Source organism: Schistocerca serialis, chromosome 3 (genome assembly GCF_023864345.2).
Source record: "Schistocerca serialis cubense isolate TAMUIC-IGC-003099 chromosome 3, iqSchSeri2.2, whole genome shotgun sequence".
Taxonomy (NCBI): domain Eukaryota; kingdom Metazoa; phylum Arthropoda; class Insecta; order Orthoptera; family Acrididae; genus Schistocerca; species Schistocerca serialis.
Window position 1 is genome coordinate 870,419,620 of NC_064640.1, and position 24,517 is coordinate 870,444,136.

The 24,517-nt window shown below is 38.3% G+C and overlaps 1 protein-coding gene across 4 annotated transcripts in view; it reads left to right on the forward strand.

Moving 5' to 3' along the window:
• Positions 1-14,648, forward strand: part of LOC126471028 (glyoxylate/hydroxypyruvate reductase A-like) — a 62,021-nt gene extending 47,373 nt beyond the window's left edge. For all 4 annotated transcript variants that reach the window (XM_050099089.1, XM_050099090.1, XM_050099091.1 and 1 more), the window contains exons 6-7: positions 6,382-6,655; positions 14,322-14,648. In XM_050099089.1, the coding sequence (XP_049955046.1) occupies positions 6,382-6,655; positions 14,322-14,453 (406 nt within the window). In that variant the 3' untranslated portion in view covers positions 14,454-14,648. The remainder of the gene's footprint in view (positions 1-6,381; positions 6,656-14,321) is intronic.
• Positions 14,649-24,517: the final 9,869 nt, after the last annotated feature.

The following is a 24,517-nucleotide window of genomic DNA, read 5'->3' on the forward strand; positions in this document are numbered from 1 at the left end:
GGTATTCATTGGACAAATATATTATACTAGAACTGACATGTGATTACATTTTCACGCTTTTTGGGTGCATAGATCGTGAGAAATCAGTACCCAGAACAACCACCTCTGGCCGTAATAGTGGCCTTGATACGCCTGGGCATGAAGTCAAACACAGCTTGGATGGCGTGTACAGGTACAGCTGCCCATGCAGCTTCAACACAATACCACAGTTCATCAAGAGTAGTGACTGGCGTATTGTGACGAGCAAGTTGCTCGGCCACCATTGACCAGACGTTTTCAATTGGTGAGAGATCTGGAAAATGTGCTGTTCTGTATCCAGAAAGGCCCGTACAGGACCTGCAACATGCGGTCGTGCATTATCCTGCTGAAATGTAGGGTTTTGTAGGGATTGAATGACGGGTAGAGCCACGGGTCATAACACATCTGAAATGTAACGTACACTGTTCAAAGTGCCGTTAATGCGAACAAGAGGTGACCGAGACGTGTAACCAATGGCAACCCATACCATCACGCCAGGTGATACGCCAGTATGGCGATGACGAATACACGCTTCCAATGTGCATTCACCGTGATGTCGCCAAACATGGATGCGACCATCGTGATGCTATAAACAGAACCTGGATTCATCCGAAAAAATGATGTTTGGCCATTCGTGCACCAAGGTTCGTCGTTGAGTACATCATCGCAGGCGCTCCTGTCTGTGATGCGGGGTCAAGGGTAACCGCAGCCATGGTCTCCGAGCTGATAGTCCATGCAGCTGCAAACGTCGTCGAACTGTTCGTGCAGATGGTTGTTGTCTTGCAAACGTCCCCATCTGTTGACTCAGGGATCGAGACGTGGCTGCACTATCCATTAGAGCCATGCGGATAAGATGCCTGTCATCTCAACTGATAGTGATACAAGGCCTTTGGGATCCAGCACGGCGTTCTGTATTACCCTCCTGAACCCACCGATTCCATATTCTGCTAACGGTCATTGGATCTCGACTAATGCGAGCAGCAATGTTGCGATACGATAAACCGCAATCGCGATAGGCTACGATCCAACCTTTATCAAAGTCGGAAACATGATGGTAGGCATTTCTCCTCCTTACACGAGGCATCACAACAACGTTTCACCAGCGAACACCTGTCAACTGCTGTTTGTGTATGAGAAATCGGTTGGAAACTTTCCTCATGTCAGCACGTTGTAGGTGTCGCCACCGGCGCCAACCTTGTGTAAATGCTTTGAAAAGCTAATCATTTGCATATCACAGCATCATCTTCCTGTCGGTTAAATTTTGCGTCCTTAGCACGTCATCTTCATGGTGTAGCAATTTTAATGGCCAGTAGTGTACTTCTGAACATGGTTGACTTCTTCCAGGACAGTACTCCATAAATACAGAAGTGACAAATCACACAATGCAGGCAACAGAGCTATAACAACTCCTCTGGTTTCTATGGCTTCCAAAGAATCAGTTCCTCCACAGCACCAATAATCTTTTAAATTGCTGAAACACAAGTGTAACAGCTTCATAGTGCGCACTCGATCATGTACTTGAGAATCTCATAATTGTAAATCCAATATTTTTCAGAAGGATCATCCATGTGTTGGTAGAAGCTGAGTATAACGTGTACGAACTGTCTAAGGTTCCAAAAAAAAAAAGCCGAAGTGTGTAATCTGCACAGATTGAAAGAGTGGTTTGGATAAGGTAAAACAATGCCTTAGAATTAAGTTTACAGCCAGCCACGGTGATCTAGTGGTTCTAGGCGCGCAGTCCGGAACCGCGCGGCTGCTGCGGTCGCAGGTTCGAATCCTGCCTCGGGCATGGATGTGTGTGATGTCCTTAGGTTAGTTAGGTTTAAGTAGTTCTAAGTTCTAGGGGACTGATGAACACAGATGTTAAGTCCCATAGTGCTCAGAACCATTTGATTAAGTTTACAGATTCATTCTTGAACTCCAGAATGCACTCCCACATTGTATAAGCATTGTCATATCTTTATCCCAGGCACATTGTCATATCCAGGCCATCCTGTTCAGTAACTTGTAAAATATCTTCTGTTAACAGCTTTCTTCCCATTAGAATAACCTAGAAATGACTCCTCTACTTTAACTTCTTTGTTTTCTATGTGAACATAACAAATGATTTCACTGATTTTATGCGTGTGTGAAGTGAGATTATTTCATTTTGTGTAGTGGGGGATAAATAGCTTGTAAATATTTTATCTATCTGTGACTCTATGGTCTGGTCTGGTCTGTTCTAGTTTTATCAAGTCTTCCCATAGTACAGCTTCATATTTAAATAACTGTCTAATAAGGTGCAGAAAATTTCCTGTTTTCTGCTGAATATGCTCTCTGTGTCCATACAATGACAGATTTTATTCAGCCCAAAACATAGTGACATCTAGCAGTCTTTTTAAAATATTTCCCCTTTTCCTTTTTCTGTTTTAGATACGGTCTGGGTGATATTATCAGTTGTTCCATTGGCAGTTTGACTTGTTCTTAAGGCTTCTTTCTTTCTTTCTTCTTCTATTTCTTTTTTTTAAGTTGCTCCAAGGTTTCATGGTTGTAAACTGTTGGACTAAGTTTCCTTCAATCTTGAAAACCAGTAAAAAATTGAAATGTACTGTTCAAACTTGAGTCTGAGCTGAAGTGGTTACAGCAAAAACAACAGAAACTTTGGGTTTTAGTTGAGTATTCCACCCAGGTTGTCAGAATTTTCTCACCATTTGGTTGCTTGATATAGAATCAGTCAGGTGTCAACTGTGGATTAGTACCTTTTGTCATATCCTTATTATATTATCTGTTAAAAGAAGAAAGTGATCCATCTCTGTTTCACAGTGCTTCACTCCCTATTTTAAGTCAACTGTTAGGATTCTGGAACAGGGAAAGGCCATTAAGACAAATTGACTTCCGGACTTGGATAATTTCACATCGTCTTCCATGTCATTTTTGTCTGGTACTTCTTGAATGCTTCATGCTGGCATTGAAGGGCAACAAATTTCAGCATTGAGCTTACCAGTGACTGGTCTTCCAAAACCTTGGCCCTCTGTTCTTTCTTTGCTGTGCTATACTTGGGTGAGGTCATCACATGTTTGTGTTTATATTTTAAATTATATTCCTGCAAAAAAATTAATTTTATCTAAAGAAATTATTGATTTTAGGTAATAAAAACAATTGCTCATTGATAAAAACAAATTATCAGATGAATTCACAATTGCTGTGGTCGCCACAGTACATCGTCATCGGAATAACACAGGCACTGCAATATCGAAAACAAATTATAAAAATGGTTAATTCCTTAAGTACAGACATTATTTACTTATCAGCATTTAATGGCATTATTTTGTGCTAAATAAAGGTAGCTGTGTATCAGCATTATAGCGCAAAACATTTTGAAGCATCAAAATACTTCAGTTCACTAAATATTTTTTTTGCATGCAATGTTGGAAAGCATTTTACACGCACTTCCATTGCCAGCAGCACAGTATCGTGAACACTAGTTAATGTTTGTGCTAGGACAGATGTGACATCTCTTCATTTCTGCAGTGTTGGCAGAGCTCTTCTCATGTTTTCGTTGCTCCTCCTGTTGCTGCTGATACATTACTTCTATACTTCTACCCATCAGAAACAACTTCATACACACTAATAACATGGGTTATACAGCTATTACCTATTTCCTGACAACATTTTCCAGGATATGTTAGTTTTAAGCTCCTTGAGAAATACTCTTCTTTGTGTCATTTTAGTGGTGTTCATTTTGTAAGTGACATAAGAATTTAATGTACAGACATTTGAAAATTAGAATGCAGCAAGTGGCCTTCTGCTTGTTTTGTACCCAACACTATATTTGTTGCATAGATGTTCCCACATATACAACTCTTCCTTAGTCCAGTTGTCGAAAGTCAGTTTTTTTACAGCCACTTGTATCTTCCTGTATGTTGTCAACACTTTGCATTGCACATGTTAGAATTAAACAGCGAGATTACCTTGGAATGTAAAACACCATTTTTCTCATTGAAATATGCAAACTTGAACTCAGCATCTTATTGGGCAGGAGCTCTGCAGGCATTTCACATTTATTTTGCATAATATTCCCACTAAAGTCAGTTTCAAGTTGATCAAGGTTCTGGCTAGTGGGATATGGGTATGTCCGTTACCAATGGTTGTGTTTCTCCTTGAGTCTATATATGAGTGACTAGACATTTGAGAGCACCTGAAAGATGATTAGATTGCCTGAATCATCAGACCGTATGCCTACATACATCTCAAATGTGTGTAAATAAAAATTTCTCTATTCTACTGTTGCACCTTCCTTATTACAAATTTCTTTGGGTTTTAAGACAAATAGTGTTGAAATGAGCAACACTCCCAAAAAAGAAAGAGTTACTTGCCAGTCATTACATATTCTGTAGGAGAATTTGCTTTCATGTATTTTTTTCCTATGAGGGTCAGAAATTCATGAATAGCAAATATTAGGTAGATTTCTGCACCTGACAGTCGCATACATAGTATGTAAATACGAAGTGATACCACTATTTGGCCTCACAATTGTAATAAATCACACCATATCATATTTCCTTTCAATTTTCAATGTTTTATTGTTACACTATACAATAATAATGTAACATGCTGGTAGACAAAGCAGAAAAGAGTTCAAGTTTTGTGCTAGACCAGTTTTACAGCTGGGTCCTGCGTTTGCACATCTGAGCAATTAGTAACTCTAGTTTCAGATAAATGTGTGATAATATAAGGGCCAATCAACAAATTTCCGTTTGAGTGCATTGCTGTAGCTTATATGCAATATAGCATGACTCCAGTGTGGGTATATTAGCATCAGCATGTAGGCAAGGGATTAGTGTGGCATTCATGTCTTTCTGATGTGCAGGCGGAAGATGTGGAATCATAAGCTGTGGCAGTGTTATTACCAGACGCATCCAAAGAGGACCAGTGTGCTGTTATTCTTTTCTTGGCTGCCGAAGGACAAAGAATGGTAGATATCCGTTGGAGAATGAAGAAGGTGTGTGGGGCAGCATGTTTGTCGAAAAACAATTTTGTGGGAGTTGTGCACAAAGTTCCGTGCATAATGCACATCCCCATGTCGCAAATGTTGTAACGCAGAAGCTACGCCGACTCAAGATGGAGACACTCGAGCACACACCCTATAGTCCTGATCTCCCCCCACATTCTCTATGCTCTCAGTCCTTTCAAGTCATAGAGGGTTGACAATTCATGTCTGACATGGATGTGCAGCAGATAGGTACAGACTTCTTGAAGCAGTAAGAGACTGTGTTTTACCAAATTAGATCTTCGACTTGGTGTGTCAGTGGGATGATTGCCTCAGTGCTCAAGGTAATTTTGCCTGTTTGGCATACAGATTCCGAAATTCTGGACTGTATGACCTTCAAACGGAAACTTCTTGATTGCCCCTTATAACAATGTGTTTTTTAGCTGGTCTATTTTGGCTAAATGGCTTGTTGTTTGATTTGGTTTTACTGTTAAGATAAGAAAAAAAGAACTATTACAGATCGTATTCAGTTTTTTTTAGAAATCTTATCATGTTTAAGCTCAGAGAAATGTCTTGCAGATTCATCACATCCACATAATGCACAGTAACCCTGAAAAAAATATCTGAATAGCTAAGATATAATCTCGACACAAAATTTCGTTATTATTCTTCTACAGAAATATTAAAAAGTGTTGCATATTCAATGCTATGGATGTCTCAAAAGATGACATACATAGGAGGGGTACCAGGAAAAAAGAAATGGCAAGAGGCTTGCAAATGAAGATGATGATAAACATGTTGGTGATGGTGATTAAAAACAGTAGTACCACAAACTATTCACTTAGCTAGTAAGAAAGAAAGGAAGTGATGATCTAATTAATGTAAACCACTCATTTTTGTTTATTTTACTTCTCCTTGGAATACCAAAATGTAGACAATCTAAAATGGCTTAAGTTTAGAATAGATATAATGATAACTTTAGAGACAAATGATTTAGTTCAATAAAACAGTTTTTGATTTTGATTGGTCAGACAGTTAAAATTCCTCGAGTTTCATCGAAAAGAGATTGTCTTATAGTCGCGTACACACGGTATGGTACTGAGATTCTCTTCAAAGGTTCTTTCCAATGCCAGTTTAAAAAATGGTATTATAATGCAACAGTTATAAACATTAAAAGTGACCTGTATATGTCAAAAAATTTGCCATATTGTGTGCTATAACTTAGTGAAATGTACACCTTGATATATTTGCTTGTTGTGGTTGTATTTAAGATGACCTACCTTAGCTGTGTGTCCTTGTACAATTGTATGTAGATCATTATGCACTGATTTGTTTTGAATTAATTTTTAGCATTTCAGTGTTACAGTTTGATCACAAAAAATTACAATTTTCAGAAAAGTGGAAGATTTACCGGAGTTTTTGCAGAAGTGTGACTATGTCATAAATGTATTACCTTCCACACCTCAGACTACAGGACTTCTTAATGCAGATTTATTGAAGAACTGTGCTTCAAAGGAAACTGTTTTTATCAATATTGGAAGAGCATCAGTGGTGAAAGAAGAGGATCTGATAACAGCATTAGAAAATAAGTGGCTGTCAGCAGCGATCCTTGATGTCTTTGAGAAAGAGCCATTGCCACCAGATAATCCACTTTGGAAAATGCCACAGGTACAATTTAGTTACTAACATTTTTATCAGTGTGTGTGTGTGTGTGTGTGTGTGTGTGTGTGTGTGTGAGCGCGCGCTGCATGATAACAGTTTTAAAGATACTTCAAACAAGTTATTATTATAAATTGATTTTTGTGTAATCGTTGCGTGCGCGCGCGCGCGCGCGCGCGCGCTGCATGATAACAGTTTTAAAGATACTTCAAACAAGTTATTATTATAAATTGATTTTTGTGTAATCGTTGGAAACTGTTTTTACTCTAGTAATATTGTCAGAATTGGAGCTGATATTAGGCTATCAGAGTTTTTCATCTACCTTCGCAGAGGCAGTTTGTGATGGTTTGCCTGCTTTTTTCCTTCGTTTCTTGTCCTCTGTGTCGATGTACTGCATTGCTATACTGGCTGAAAAATGAGGGGTGGAAGTCAAACACGGACTTCTTTAAATGATGTAGTCAACAGGTGCACACTTGCATGTCACAGGTTTTTACTTTCACTGTTCACAATCCCCCCACCATATACACATTTAATATGGCCAGTGCACTATTGTTTAACTTTCGATAAGCCTCGTTAATAGTCTGCAGGAAAATATCCACATACTGCTATAATAGTTTCCTGCTGAACATCTGTGTGCAGTAAAAGCCTAACCACAGTGTTCACATTTCTTGAAGAATAAAAGTGGTACGTATGGAAACAGACAATGTCATTGTTTTAACACACAGCCTAATTGTGTTACACTTATTTCACAGTTAAGTTGATGCGTTGTTGTTGATCCAACCAACACAGGTTTCTTGCCTGAAAATTGGCCCTGGACTGACTGTCTCAGGACCAAAAATTGGGACCTTATATATCCTCACAATAATAGGTACTGAAACGACATATTGTTTGATGTTTACTATACAGAAAATACGATTAAAACTTAACTCATTCAATTAACTTTACACATCAAAAAATTGGCTCTTTTTAACAGTTTCTTCCACTACAAGAGTTAGGCCAAATTATTTGTTTAAATTTCAACAGTACTTTTGAAAAAAACTGTTAATTACTTCGGTATTAATGAAGGGCTGGATTTGTTAACATGTTTCTGAATAGAGCCAAATAAATCCTTTAAGAATACTATTAGTTGTTCCTCCAAATGTGTATAATTAGTACAGAATGTATATTTGTTTATAAGTCAATAATAGGATTTAAGTTACAAAACAATTACTGATTTCACCCTATAACCAAAGATACTGACTATGAATAGTCAAAATAAATTAGATGTGGTGTTATATTCTTTAAAATTGCAATATTGTGTGTGTGTGTGTGTGTGTGTGTGTGTGTGTGTGTGTGTGAGTGGGTGCGCGTGTTTTTTGCACCACATCTTGGCTCATTTTTTCAAGCTAGAGTGTTCAGATACCTAGAAATAGACACAAGCATCATTCTCAGTAGTGTTAAATTACTACAAAGTCAAGGTTTCACTGATAGTTTAAGGAGATGGGAAATGTACTACATAGGTTAATGAAACATCCATCAAGAGTAACCATTCTGCAACACACATAAAATTTGGTCGCAGTTACATAGTAAAATCCAGTAATGTCTTAGACAATAGTCTGCAGACGTTACAGCTGCCTCATTGATACAGTTACCAAACAAACTTTGTAAGATTCAAAGAAGTTGTCTGCCAGACATCCTGGCTGTGTGTGTTACACTCACAGTAGTGCAGAGAGGAGCCCTATTACACTGAGGTGATAGAAGTCATCGGATAGCAATATGCACATATACAGATGGCAGTAGTATCACTTACACAAGGTGTACATGGGGATGCATTGGCGAAGATGTGCTGTTGATTTAAACTTGTTCTTCATGGACAATAATGGCCATCTGAATTGAGCTTCTCATGTGGATATCTCAAAAGTAAATATTTCCAATGTGTGGACTAGCAAGTGTGGTTTCTGGATCCAAATCCTGTAGAGCATGCATGGGATGTGTTGTGGACACACACTTCGTCCAGTCAACAGCCTTGTATAGTTCTTTGACTCCTTCACAGATCTTTCTCAGTAATGAGTTCAATTACTTTAGCCATCTCTTGCAGAGAATGCCATGTCATTTTCAAAGGTATCTATTAAAATCTGCAATTAAATATTTTTTGAAATTTCTCACTTATTTTGAACTTTTCTAAGTTCATATTCTGGATGCTGTTGTATGCCAAACTAGTAGAGATTTAGCTTTACCTTGAGCTGCAACCTGTTTAGGAAAAATGCTCTACTTTTTAGTTATCTGTAGTTTGAGGAATTGATGTTTGCCATCAGCTCTACAAATTTATTATTTGTTTTCTACCAGTTTCATTGCACCAACCATGTTCACAGGAAGTGAATTCAATTTCCCATTGGGTAAATTGAAAATCATCTGTCATAAAATGTTCACAGAACCGCATATAACAGGTCATGATTTTGATACCTGCACAAAATTGACTTTACTATGATTAAATGGAATGATCATTACGGTAATAACATGAGAACTATCATCAGGTCATTGCCTTCTTTGTTTATAATACATGTACAAAACCCATGATAAGCACTCTAGTTAGTGAATCTTATTAAGCAACGGTTTTTGTTTTCCCCCATTTCAACTATGCTTTAAAGAATTATACAGGACTTTAAGAGTAGGGAGGCTACAAGTATTGGCAATGACAAAAGCTTCAGATTCTCCACTGAGATATTTTTATTTGTTCCCTTCACACTACAGTTGAACCTCGCTTAACAAGCACCTCCCATAACGTGCAATTCACACAATGAGCAAAACAAATTGTAAAAAAATTACTCACTTAATGAGCAATGTTTCACATGATGACAATTTTGTGTGACATCACCAACCATTCACGTGCTGCAGCGGAAACGTTCAACAATATGAACATCTTTCATCATCGGCAGTGGCATATGAGCAATGTCTTTAGTATATACTGTATTCTGGGTTTAGTGCGCTTTCTGCTACAATCTTAGTGCAGCTTGATAACACATTTTTCTAAACTTGTGATCACACAGTGTTTTTTGTGTGCAGATTTTAATAACCTTTATCGCAATATCCCCGGGGATAAATCTGCAAGAAGATGACCATAAGAGAAATAAAATCACCTTACAAATGAAATGCAAAATCAGTTAAAAATGTGAATGTGGTGTGAGCGTTACTGATTTAGCATGCACGTACTATTGGTCCACATCAACTGTTAGCACTATCCTCAAGAGCAAGAACGATAACAAGTTTAAGGAAATAGATGCTTCAAAGGGAGTGACAAGAGTATCTAAACAATGGTTTTGTATTCTGGATGATGTCGAAAGGTTGCTCCTCATATGGATAAATGAAAAGCAATTGCAAGGGACTACTATTAATGAGAACATCGTTTGTGAGAAGGCAAGAATGATTTTTACCGACCTCGAAGATGCCAGGATGATCAACTGCTGAAGAAGTGTTTAAGGGAAGCTGTGTGTGATTCAAGAACCTTAAGAGAAGAACCGGCATCCACAGTATTGTGAGGCACAGCGAAGCAGCCATTTCTGACACAAATGCAGTAGAGAACTTCATAAGCAACTTCAAGGAGCTCATAGATTATGAGGTTATCTGCCACAACAGGTTTTTAATTGTGGTGAATGGGGTCTAGTCTGGAAAGAGATGCCAAAGTGTACCTTTATAACAGCAGAGCAGAATGCATTGCCCAGTCACAAGCCAATGAAAGACTGTCTCATGCTACTATTCTGTGCCAGTGCAAATAGTGATTTGAAAATTAAACTGCTGCTGGTTTACAATTTAGAAACTCCATAAGTCTTCAAGAAGTGTAAAGTCCAGAAGAGCAGGTTAAATGTGATGTGGAGGTCCAACAAGGCTTGGGTGACACCTGATCCTTTTTGTGCTTGGATCAATGAAGTGTTTGGTCCTTCGGTGAAAAAATATTTGCTTGGGATGAATCTGCCGCTCCATGTCTTGCTTGCTATGGACAACACACATGCCCATTCTCCATGACTACAAGACCACCTCCTTGAAAAATTTCAGTTAATCAAGATCCAGTTTCTGTCTCCCAGCACCACTCTATTACTCCAGCCTATGGACCAGCAGATTACTTCTAATGTTCAGAGGCTCTACACTAAAGCACTCTTCTAGCATTGTTTCAAGTTGATTGAAACTTCCGATCTCACTGCCAGGGAGTGCTGGAAATATCACTTCAGCATCGTTGCCTGCATCAAGATGTTTGAAAAGGCGTGAGAAAGGGTTACCAAGAGAACTCTCACTTCTGCTTGGAAGAAGTTTTTGCTGGAGTGCGTTCTTGAATGTGACTCTAAGGCATTTGAGTCAGTAGCTGTGGAGCCTGTACTCAACGAGATTGTGTCTTTGGCCAAGAGCATGGGACTAGAAGTGGATAACAATGATATTGATGAGTTTGGGGAAGATCATTGCCAAGGAATGACCATTGAAGAGCTTATGGAGTTGCAGTCTGTTGCAGGAAGTTGTGGAAATGAGTTCAGAGGAGGAGGAGGAGGAGGAGGAGGAGGAGGAGGTGGTGGTGGCGGAGGAGGTGGTAACAGCAAAGCAGCAATCTTCTGGTGCAATAAGAGAAATGCTGAAAGCATGGGAATTGGTTGCTTCGTACATTTAAAATCGTCACCCCAATAAAGCAGTGTCTACGTTCACTGCAAATTTATTTGACGATAATGATGTCTCTCATTTTCGCCAAGTGTTGAAGCTTCGGCAGAAACAAATGACTACAGATAGCTTTCTAGTGAAAAAGAATTAGTTATGTATCATGAATAATAAAGTATGTAATATTGTATGTATAATTTTCTTTGAGTAAATGGCATGAGTAAGATAAAACTTACAGTACTTTTTCTGCATGGAACGCATTATCCAGTTTTACCTTAATTTTGTGGGATAAATTGTTTTGCTTGACAAGTATTTCATACTATGTGTAAGTTTCTCAAACAAATTATGCTCGCTATGTGAGGTTCCACGGTATTTGTTCTTTTCACGCTCCTGATGTGGTCTACAATCCTAAGACTTGTCTGATGCAACTCTACACAATAGTCTGTCATGTGCAAACTACTTCATCTCTGCTATTACCAAACTGACAATACTTTGATGCTTCTGGATATGTCATTTCAACTAAATCTATCTTTTAGTCATGTTGTGCCATAAATGTATTTTAGAGGTGTTGTGCCATAAATATATTTTCCCCCCAATTTGATTCAGTGCCATTTCGTTAGTTATCAGATCTATCCACCTTTCACATCCATGTTTCCCTTCTGTACAAGACTACACTCCAGACAAATACATTCAGAAAAGGGTTCATAACACTTAAATTTATATTCTGTGTTAATACATTACTCTTTTTCCTAAATGTTTTTCATACTGTTGCCAGTCTGCATTATATGTCACCTATGCATTCGCAATCATGTTATTATTCTGTCCAAATAAAACTCATTTACTACTATTCGTGCTTCATACTTACCTACGTCCCTCAGCAGTGCTTGATGTAATTTGACTACATTCCATTACCATTGTTTTACTTTTATTGATATTCATCTTTTTTTTTAAATACACTATCCATTCCATTCAACTGATCTAAGTGATTTGCCATATGTGACAGATTTACAGTTTTTCAGCAAACCTCAAAGTTTTAATTTCTTCTGACTGAACTTCAGTTTCCATTCCAAAATTCTTCTCAATTTCCTACACAACTTGTTCAGTGCATAGCTTGATAGCATGGGAATTGGCTCTAACCATGTCTCATTCCTTTCTCCACTACTGCTTCCCATCCATGTCCTTTGAACTTTATAACTGCAGCCTGGTTTCTGTACAAATTGTAAATAACCTTCCATTATATTATTTGTGTTACCTTCAAAATTTCAAAGGGTGTAGTCCAGTCCACATGGTCAAAAGCTTTCTCAGAATCTAGAAGTACCATAAATATGGGTTTGCTTTTCTTCAACCTATGTTCTAAGATAAGTTGTAGGGTCAGTACTCACTATAATTCATGTCTGTGTTTTGCAGCTGTGGTATATTAGACAGATGCTTCAATCAGATTCACACCTATTAGAACCTGCATTTCTTATAATTGGGGTTATTACAATGTCCTGGAAGTCTGAGGGTGTTACACCTTTCTCATACCTTGTATACCAGATACAATAGCTTTGTCATGGTATGTTCTCCCAAGTTCTTAGTAATTTTAAGAATTGTCACCTACTCTAGATGTCTTGATCCAACTTAGGTCTTTCAGTGCTCTGTCAAATTCTTCTCACAGTATCTCACCTCCATGTATTTCCTCTTCCTTCTCCATACTATTTTCTTCAGGTTTATTTCCTTTTGTATTACACTTCCACATATCCCTTCCACCTGTCAGCTTTCCCTTCTTTGCTTAGTACTGGATTACCATCTGAGCTCCTGACATTCAAATAGCTACTTCCCTTTTCTCCAAAGGCTTCTTTAATTTTCCTATAGTTAACAGATACATTTCCCATAGTCATGTATCCTTCTAAAGCTTTGCGTTTCTCCTCTAGACATTCCTGCTTTGTCATTGTGACCTTTCTGTCAATTTTCTTTATCGGATGTCTGTTTTCCCAATTTTATATATTTACCTTTCATCAGTTATATTCAGTAGTCGGTTCATTATCCAAGGATTTCTACTGGGTGTTGTCGTTTTGCCTGTTTGATCATCTGCTACCTTCACTATTTCATCTCTCATTTGTTTTTTATTGTTTTCCTTTCCCCTGTTTCGGTCAATCATTGCCTGATGCTCCCTTTGAAATTCTTCACATCCATTCATTCTTTCAGTTTATTTCACTTCCATCTTCTTAATTTCCTACCTTTCTTCAGTTTTTTTCAGTTTTGATCTGAAGTTCATAATCAATAAATAATGATCAGATTCCACATCCGTCCCAGGAAATGACTTACAGTTAAGATATGGTTTCAAAATATCTACCTCACATTATATATCTGAAACCTTCTGGTGTCGCCAAGTCTCTTTCATGTATATAACCCTCTTTCATGTTTCATAAACCAATGTTAGCAATGATGAAACTGTGCTGGATTCTACTGGGTGGCTTTCCCTTTTACTACTTTAGCCCCACTTCATGTTCTCCTACTTTTATCTCACTTTTCCCATGACTGAATTCCCTTAACGATCTGAATAATTTCTTATGTCTCATAATACATCCTTTGATATCTACCGAAAACTGGTGAAGCACATAGACATAGGAAAATCCCTTATGTACACAATGAAGAAAACAGTGTGATGGTTATTTTGAGAACTATAGCTTCAACTAATACCATGCTTGTATTACAAAATTTTTTTTTTTATGCATATAGCTCTTTGCGAGGAGTCATTTTATGTATTCCATTTGAACATATGGAAATGCTGAATTTTTTGTAATTTATTTGTGTGTGCTCCTGTGGCTTTTATCCCTTCAGTTTGTGTTTTGCATTAGGAGTGATATTTGTCAATGAGAATGTACAGACCATGGTAAAGTTCCGCCATAGCCTCATTTTAACAGACTTTTGTATTTTATTAACAGGTTTAGGAACAGTATTTCCTGTTTTAAATGTTTGTGTAACAAAGATACACTGTCAAGCAAATTTTTTACATTTAATCAATTAGCTGAATAACCAAAACTGTGAAAATTATACTGAGAGTGATGATTTTTTGCAGGTAACTGTTACGCCTCATATATCTGGTATTTCCCGTGCCAAAGACATTGTCAAACGATTTATGGAAAATTATGAGAAGTATAAAAACAACAAGCCACTACTAAATGTTGTAGACTTTGATAAAGGCTATTAATATTAAAATCTTCATGTTGGAGTGTAAGTTACAGTTTCAAATGTTCATCGTCATCTACTCATTTGTAATAATTCATAATTTCGTGTGTGGAAATGTTCAATAAATACCAAAGCTTCTTCAATCACAAAGTGATGACTCTCGAGTGTGATAAATTTGTGATGCATTAAGATTAAATAAATTTTATTTTATTGTAAACTGTACAAAATACCTTATTTGTGTTTACCCACCATACATTGTATTGAGATGTTTGATCTGTAGAACTGTGGCTGAAATACTAGCAACTCACTCCCTCTGACAGTGATTCAGATTTCGTGCTTAGCATGGACATGGGCGTGTCAGATGTACCGAGGCTGCGAGCAGTGGCTGCAGGCCACCAATGTAAGGGGAGCCACCACCGAGATATGCACATCACGTGGCGCTACCCGGTGGCAACTGTTTGTCACTGAGCCTGTGGCCCATGCTCACAGCTTGGTGCATTGCTTGCTGTACTTCGTTACTGTTTGTGTCGTGCCATTGTACAGCCAAGTTGACCTAGTTTGTTTTCCGCTCTCAAGTGGTTACTGATTGGAACTGTTGTATTTCTATGCTAACTTCATTTCATCCCAGACACGTTAGTGTTTCTTTCAGTTTGTGAACTCAATCTATTGCAAGCTTATAGAAACATGTGTTTGTTCCCTGCAGTTTGGTGTACCCACCAGAGCTAGTGACTATAAACAGTCTGTCTTTGCGATGAAGAATAGAAAACTGGCGATGAGGAACTTGTTCATCGTGCTGTTTTGTGTAGCAAACCATGGATCCTGAGTTTATCAAGTTGTAGAAGCAGCAGTTGCAGCACCAGCAGCAGGGACAGCATACATTGCTTTCTCCAAAATCAACAACAGGTGGCAGCTGCTGTTTCTGCACCTCCCTCTCTACCATTTGCTTCCTTCAAGTAGGCAAGTGAAGGTTGGGAGGTATGTTTACAGTGTTTCAAACTGCACTGCAAGCAAGTCAAATTGATGATCCTGAATGCTATTGTGTACTGTTACTGTTGTGTAGTAGTAAATTGCACAAAGTGGGGAAAAAATTACGCCCACTCTTGGCCCCCGTAATTTGAAGTTTTCTGAAGTTTTCAGTTTCCTGATTAAATACTACGGTGGCCAAATGCAAGTCTTTGCAGCCAGACTCAAGTTCAATCAGCATGTTAAGCAAAGTAAAAAATTCTATCTGTATGGGCTACTGATTTACAAGACTTAGCTCCAGTCAAAATTATGGTGTGCAGATTATTTAATTTGGGACGTTATCATCCACCTGGCCCAGGATTATGAGGTTAGTGGAAAGACTTTAGAAACATCTAATCCTACTTCCAATGATGTTTTAAAAATTGCTTTGGCATGTGAAGTGAACTGCCTCAAAACAAGTTCTGTTTGATGGTTCTTCTGGTGTCAGCATTGTTGGTAGTATTAACCGTCATCATACTCTTTGATCAACTGATGACTCCTAGTGAAGGTCATCATCTGATTTACTGATTTCTCAAGGGTTTAGTAGTCTGGCGACACAAGATTCAGTAATTAGTGTGTCCTTGCCCTCCACATTGGTGGGTGTGCAAAGACGAAAGTGATTAGTTTGCCATCAACATGTCTGAAAGTGAGTGATGGCTCCTGAGTGATTTTCCTCATCATCACTGCATGAGTTCCCCAGCACAAGTCATGCCATCAAATCATGTCCAGAGTGCAACCTTCATCATCACCGGCATCAGTCTCCGTACTGTGACATCATCTGATTTGCTTGCCACAAGTCAGGACACCTCCTGATTGTGTGCTGTGGCCGATGGGTGTCAACTTCAGCTCCTACCATGCTGGGGGGTAACAAATTCATATTCTTGAAGAAAAAAACCTTGTTTCATAAAGTGCCCGATATCCAGCGCATATTGGTCTATCAATTATTCATATGATTTTAAACGCATCCCTGTTGGTTTTTTGAGCATTTTTAACACATTCTAAATTGATTTCTGAATAAATATAAGCTGATTTTTGAATGCGTGCAAAGTGTACTTGATATCCCTGCCAGGGGAATCCTTGTCGCATCTAGAAATAAACTTTCCTGCAGACAAAGGGGGATGGGGCTTTACGAGCTCAGCGTAATAAAGCCGAACGGACAAATGCCAATTGCTGTTTGTCTGTATGGCTGACTGAGTTTGCGAATGATCAGCTTTATTATAATTATTCTAAAAAAAATCCATAGATTCAGACTACCGGAGTGGAAATACACCACTAACAGGAATAACAGGTAAGAAAGATTACGTATTATCTCCTCGGTATATCCAAGAAAATGAAATTTTGGGCAGAAAAGTTTTGGCCAGATCGCTACACTATTTGGGTCAGTTGTACAGTCCCCGGCTAGCACCCACTAAGTTCTGTTCTCGGAATAGGGCGTGCGTGGTACGGACATGTAATAATGCCTAACCGGAGAATAATCGCGGGATAACTAAACCGGTGATTCTGGTAGGGCTAGTGAAGTTAAGCGGAGAATAACTTTCGACAATGACAGCAACAGTTACAGAATTAATGGCAGCAAGATTGTTTGTCAGAACGAGGAAGGAGAAGAAACGGGGACATCACACAAATTATGGAAGAATATGACGATTCCAAATTTATATAAAAAATTCATACTACTACTTTTCGATCTCGCACTTGAGAAACTGGTGCGTATGAATAAAATGTGAAATTGTTTTTCTAACGTAAAGCTTTGTGCATGACCTTTTGTGCCAAAACCGTCTCGTTTAATTGGTGTGTGTTGCAATTGCTGCAATATTAGAAAGGCGTATTTTGTTTTATCTAACAAACAGTGACAAAAGAGACGTAACCAGATCGAGAAACCACACTAGGCTTGGGTATTTTTTAGCAACTTTTTCAGAATTAGACAACAACATTTAGATTTTTCATGTAGCAAAACGTGTGACGAACTTTGAGGCAATAGATTCATTCGCAAAAAGGAAAGCACACCATGTAAAGCTGTGGCAAGATTAGAGGGACAAAAATGCTAGGACCTAAGGATTGAAGAAATGTGTACTGTCTTGTTTGTCTCTTGTCTTTACTAGTTTTATGTATCCTATATTTAATTTTATGTCACAAAAAACAGCAAGTTATTAGCTAATAGGCAATAAAGAGTGCAAATTTTCTGAGAGTTCTTGTTCTCCCGGTTACAAATAATGGCATCCAGTATTAACTTTTTTTTTAAGTGGGGCAGGATATCAAACTGGCTGACTGGGAGCAGGAGAGGCACCACAGAACATTTTAATTTCCATTGTCCTGAATATAGTTTGATGGCATGCACTACAAAATATACACATTTGAGTTCTGCAGAGTGAAATACAGTGACATGCAGAAGAAGAATGCTGTGTGAAGAGGCGTGGCACCGCACTTTGGCACCAAATAACATGTCCTACATTTCCTCGAACGTGTATGTTTTTATGTATCAGACTGTTCAGAAAGATGTGAGCTATGAAATGAACATATATTTGAAAAGTCGAGTTTTGTTAATTTTTGACTTCCTATCTCAAAACGCTCGAGGGCACTATCTAGTATTGCCCCGGTTCGCCGTTTCGGAAATATCGTAGATCTGGGGCTGATACGCATAGCACTCTGAGTTATAGTGGAGAGTCTCCACGTGACCTGTGTTTACAATTCGTAATTTTGCTGTTTCCTCGTCGTTTACTGCTCTCATCTCAAATGAAAACGCAACGGTTTCTGTGTCCGGGAGCTATCAAGTGAATTAAAATACATTCACATAATTACGGAAGGCTAAAATATGTTACTAGTTTCAGATTTTATTTCCACCTTTCTGACAGTCAAGCATTAATCGCCGTGCAAAACAATGAAGTTTTTTTTGTCGGTTTGGTAAAGAAATTTGGCTTTTATTAATCTTTTCCGCTGATGTAGTCAATTTATTTGAAATGAAGTGTTTAATTCCGCACTATTGGCTAGTTTCAGCTGTTCGCTGCATTTCAAATGCACGTTTTCATCTTCTAGCACATATAGCATTATGCCATAATAAAGAACCAAACGTGAGATAATACAGTACTGGTTCTCGAAGAGAATTTACATCCTGAAAACCACATTGAAAAACTTAACATCAAGTCGAGGCCTACTTCATTGGGAATCTGGACATATGAATGTGCACTTTAAGCCGAATTATGCATTTTTGTATGGTTAACGAAATTCCAATGCTCTTGAAGTATCCTCTTACGTCTTGTTTCTATTACGACATACTATAAGATCTTTTAATGTTTTACACATGCGAACATACGTAATTCCTACGTCATCTTAGCTTCGCAAGTGTGGTGACGCCAGTTATCTGGCGCTCTCTGGAAACCGCTTAAACGAACCTGTTGCTAACAGGTCGCGGGAAAATATTTGGAATGGCGATTTGAAATGCGTTTACTTTCAAAGTAAATTTCCTTTTATGCAAGGTGAACTATGTGCGAGAATGTATGATGAATTTCTTAATCACAGAGCGTTGACTCTCATTTAAAAATCAACTCTTTGATGACAAGCCATTTAGAAGAATTTCGAGCGCAGAAGATCAGAAATTTATGTCGTTATTAAAAATTTTACTGACACATTTGTTTGATATGTCTTAAAGGGTAACACGAGCAAAAAATATCAACTTGATATGTGAAACTTAGCTTCTCTTGCAGCTTATTAATCTTCGAGACCAATATTATATGTGAAAGCTTTTCTTTTCTTGTAGCAACCGCCTTACTTGACAGTGATGTTATTGGCTGACTACATCATGTGTCTAATGTTCTGAATACCCACTGTCATCGGCTGGCGAGATCGTGTGTCATGAGCTATGACTGGCTTACAAAAGCGCATCGCAATCTCGATTTCAATGCTTCGGAAAGTGACATGCGCTGCCTGGTGGAATTCGAATTTACACTTTCGTAATACGAAAACATGGAGCGTACATGTTGCTGCACATAAAAGATCTTCCCTAAACATGTATTTTTTCCCCTGAGTTTCGTTTTCTAAAGTGCCGGGAAATTCTACACTCATGTTTAAAACGGTAACCATTCAAAGGATTGATACTTTTACAGTTCCGAGGGAAAGTGTGTCACTCAACTCACCTGGGAGAAAGTTTATTTTTAACTGGGAAATCCGGGAATTTTTTTTATTTTCCGCATATACACCTTGTAAATAGTCAAGTTCCTTGTCTCACTTTAAGCCAGCTGCAGAAGAAACAAGTGATCTAAATTTGCTAAATTGACAGCAGATGTATAACCCATGATGACAATATCTTCCAAAGAAGCCACCTGGTAGAATTTTGCACAGAGTATAACTTAATCATAGCTAACACTTGGTTCAAGAATCATAAAAGAATGTTGTATACATGGAAGGAGCCTGGAGATACTGACAGGTTTCAGATAGATTATATAATGGTAAGACAGAGATTTAGGAACCAGGTTTTAAATTGTAAGACATTTCCAGGGGTGGATGTGGACTCTGACCACAATCTATTGGTTATGAACTGTAGATTAAAACAAGAAACTGCGAAAAGGTGGCAATTTAAGGAGATGGGACCTGGATAAACTGACTAAACCAGAGGTGTACAGAGTTTCAGGGAGAGCATAAGTGAACAATTGAAAGGAATGGGGGAAAGAAGTACAGTAGAAGAAGAATGGGTAGCTTTGAGGGATGAAGTAATGAAGGCAGCAGAGGATAAAGTAGGTAAAGAGGCGAGGGCTACTAGAAATCCTTGGGTGACAGAAGAAATATTGAATTTAATTGATGAACGGAGAAAATATAAAAATACAGTAAATGAGGCAGGCAAAAAGGAATACAAACGTCTCAAAAATGAGATTGACAGGAAGTGCAAAATGGCTAAGCAGGCATGTCTAGAGGACAAATATAAGGATGTAGAGGCTTATCTCACTAGGGGTAAGATAGATACTGCCTACAGGAAAATTTAAGAGACCTTTGGAGAAAAGAGAACCACTTGTATGAATATCAAGAGCTCAGATGAAAATCCAGTTCTAAGCAAAGAAGGGAAAGCAGAAAGGTGGAAGGAGTATATAGAGGGTCTATACAAGGGTAAGGTACTTAAGGGCAATATTATGGAAATGAAAGAGGATGTAGATGAAGATGAAATGGGGGATACGATACTGCATTAAGAGTTAGACAGAGCACTGAAAGACCTAAGTCGAAACAAGGCCCCGGGAGTAGACAACATTCCATTAGAACTACTGACAGCCTTGGGAGAGTCAGTCCTAACAAAACTCTACCATCTGGTGAGCAAAAGGTACGAGACAGGTGAAATACCCTCAGACTTCAAGAAGATTATACTAATTCCAATCCCAAAGAAAGCAGGTGTTGACAGATGTGAAAATTACCGAACTATCAGTTTAATAAGTCATGGCTGCAGAATACTAACATGAATTCTTTACAGACGGATGGAAAAACTGGTAGAAGCCGACCTCAGGGAAGATCAGTTTGGATTCTGTGGAAATATTGGAACACGTGAGGCAATACTGACCCTACAACTTATCTTAGAATCTAGATTAAGAAAAGGCAAACCTACGTTTCTACCATCTGTAGATTTAGAGAAAGCTTTTGACAATGTTGAGTAGAATACTCTCTTTCAAATTCTGAAGGTGGCAGGGGTAAAATACAAGGAGCAAAAGGCTATTTACAATTTGTACAGAAACCAGATGGCAGTTGTAAGATTCGAGGGACATGAAAGGGAAACAGTGGTTGGGAAAGGAGTGAGAGAGGGTTGTAGCCTCTCCTCGATGTTATTCAATCTGTATATTGAGCAAGCAATAAAAGAAACAACTTTAAGGTTCGCCGATGACATTGTAATTCAGTCAGAGACAGCAAAGGACTTGGAAGAGCAGTTGAACGGAATGGACAGTGTCTTGAAAGGAGATATAAGATGAACATCAACAAAAGCAAAATGAGGATAATGGAATGTAGTCGAGTTAACTCGGGTGATGCTGAGGGAATTAGATTAGGAAATGAGACACTTAAAGTAGTAAAGGAGTTTTGCTATTTGGGGAGCAAAATAACTGATGATGGTCGAAGTAGAGACGATATAAAATGTAGACGGGCAATGGCAAGGAAAGTGTTCCTGAAGAAGAGAAATTTGTTAACATCGAGCATAGATTTAAGTGTCAGGAAGTCGTTTCTGAGAGTATTTGTATGGAGTGTAGCCATGTATGAAAATGAAACATGGACGATAAATAGTTTGGACAAGAAGAGAATAGAAGCTTTCGAAATGTGGTGCTACAGAATAATGCTGAAGATTAGGTGGGTAGATCACATAACTAATGAGGAGGTACTGAATGGAATTGTGAAAAAGAGGAGTTTGTGGCACAACTTGACTAGAAGAAGGGATCGGTTGGTAGGACATGTTCTGAGGCATCAAGGGATCACCAATTTAGTATTGGAGGGCAGCGTGGAGGGTAAAAATCGTAGAGGGAGACCAAGAGATGAATACACTAAGCAGACTCAGAAGGATGTAGGTTGCGGTAGGTACTGGGAGATGAATCAGCTTGCACAGGATAGAGTAGCATGGAGAGCTGCATCAAACCAGTCTCAGGAGTCAAGACCACAACAACAACAACAACAACAACAACAACATGTTTACTTAGTGTCGTGCACTTTCAAAAACAGAAATATGTGGAACCTCAAAATCAACTTCAGTTGTGCTGACAAGGCTAGATTCCACAATAGACAGAACTGTTTTTAGATCAGGATCAAGCAGTTTAAGAATAGCAGTGTGAGTATGTGCAGCTAACATATTCTGCATAATTGCATCATGTAACATGACATGTCTGTAACTGTTTCTACAATAACATGTAAACATACAATGTCTTATAAGCTCTGTGAGTTCAGCAATCCACTGTCTGAAAATTTGTGCTAACTGCTTCTTGAGTCTAAAAAATGTAAACCTTGCTCCTGTGATGTGCACCTAACTGTTGTAATGATCATTCAGTAGCCAAACCAGTGTGCCATAACTATTAGTCTCGGGACAAGAGTTGTGGCACAGTGTTAAACATCAATGGTACATGTCAGATCCAAACATCAAAAGAAAAAAATGCTTTGTGTGCCATACCTATAATGTTGTATGCATTGAAGTGGGCCTTCAACTGTGCCCTACATTCAGATCAGTCCTTTTCCATAGCACTGAATGGGCGAGATTTGGGTGCAGCAACTGGTGGCAGTGCTGCTTGCTCTGACAGGAAAGTGGCCCTTTGTTGGACACTGAACAGCAGGTATTCAATCTGTTGCACCTAAAACTGAACAACTTAGTGTAGAGACATCTCCTGTGGCAGCTTAGACATGATTAAACACTTTACTTAATGCACAGAAAGAAGAATTGAATGTGAGACAAGGCAAACTCCAGATAGCTAAAGCATGCAAACATGCACACATCAGCCTTTGGAAGCAGATGAGGCAAGTCTATATAATGACCAGCATCAGTGTCATGTTCTGTACAGACAAAAATACACTTTCAGTACAATGGTGGGTTCTTTTGTTTGCTGCAGGAAGAGATTGAGTGGATACTACAACACCTAAAATATTAGTTCATTTTATTACAACATCAATAAGAAGACTCAATTAACATTGTACAATCCACTTCTATAGGAAAGCCATAACTAATTACAGCTGTCTCTTAACATTACCGTATCACTTGATGCAGAACAAAATAGCAGTCTCTCACTCAATACATTTAACAATTACTTCCATGTTGAGTTCTACGTAATACATTGGTCACACAGCTGGCCTTCTGGAAGACAATGCTCATCTTGATGAATGACCCTCTGACTGACAGAGAGAGTGCTCTGTTCTTGGCTGTAAGTAGAAGAGGCAATCTGGTCACGTAGCGAAACTTTTCTGGGCATGGCTACATTGGTGTCCCTCATTCTTCGATACAGCTTGTAACCTTCTGGGCTTATGGTTACCACCCCTGCATTATGTTTTACTAGATCAATACTCTTATATCTCCAGCTATAATTCAATTCAATTACTTTTTGATAATAGGAAAAGTCTTTTAGAAGAATAATAGCAATACCAAACAATAGTAGTTACAATACCCTCTGCACCATAAACAATCAAAATCAGATTCAGGTAATTAATATATGGAAAATGTTTAGATAAAGGAATAATATATTTCGTTCTCATCATCTGTAAATTGTAGGAATTAAATCTTGAGCCTAATTAACAACATATAGATAATTGATCGTTTAGCATTGTTAGAATGCTTATTTCTGCAATTTCAATATTAATGTGATTTTTATGTGCTTAGAAAATGTCTTAAACCTGTTCTAGCAAAGTAGGGAATGTTATAGAGTGTTTGATAATGTTGTTAAACTATTTCATATTATAAATTATGTTTTGCATTATTATAACCAGTAGTACATTGTAGGAAGAGTGTAAATTACTTGGCATCGAGTATTGTTAAGGAAGATAAGTGTTGGTCCCACTAGACAACAGATCTGTGTCTACAGTTGAGATAGCCAGTCGCTGTGGCCGAGCGGTTCTAGGCACTTCAGTCCGGAACCGTGCTGCTGCTACAGTTGCAGGTTCGAATCCTGCCTCGGGCATGGATGCGTGTGATGTCCTTAGGTCAGTTAGGTTTAAGTAGTTCTAAGTCTAGGGGGCTGATGACCTCAGAAGTTAAGTCGCATAGTGCTTAGAGCCAGCTGAGATAAGTTCTTGGTGCATGATTCAGGTTTGGATTTACAATAGAGCAACTCGTGTGCTGAGCATTGTCTAAAACAGCATATTAGAACAGTGCAGTGATAGATTATTTCGGAGTGTTAAACAGTTTGATTTAATATCGCAAAAGGCAGAATGATATGTGACTTTATATTCATACTTTGTTGAGTATTAGTGTTGAACAATGCAATGGATCTCACACACACATTTCTATCAAATTACTGCATCTGGACTATTTAATATCACCAGTGTAGTATGTGCTACCATCAGTTAGCTGTAGTAGTAACAACGAGGCTTATTACAGCGAAGATTGATCATGAGCTCATAAGATACAGGTTTTGAAGTGAATAAATCTACGTACTT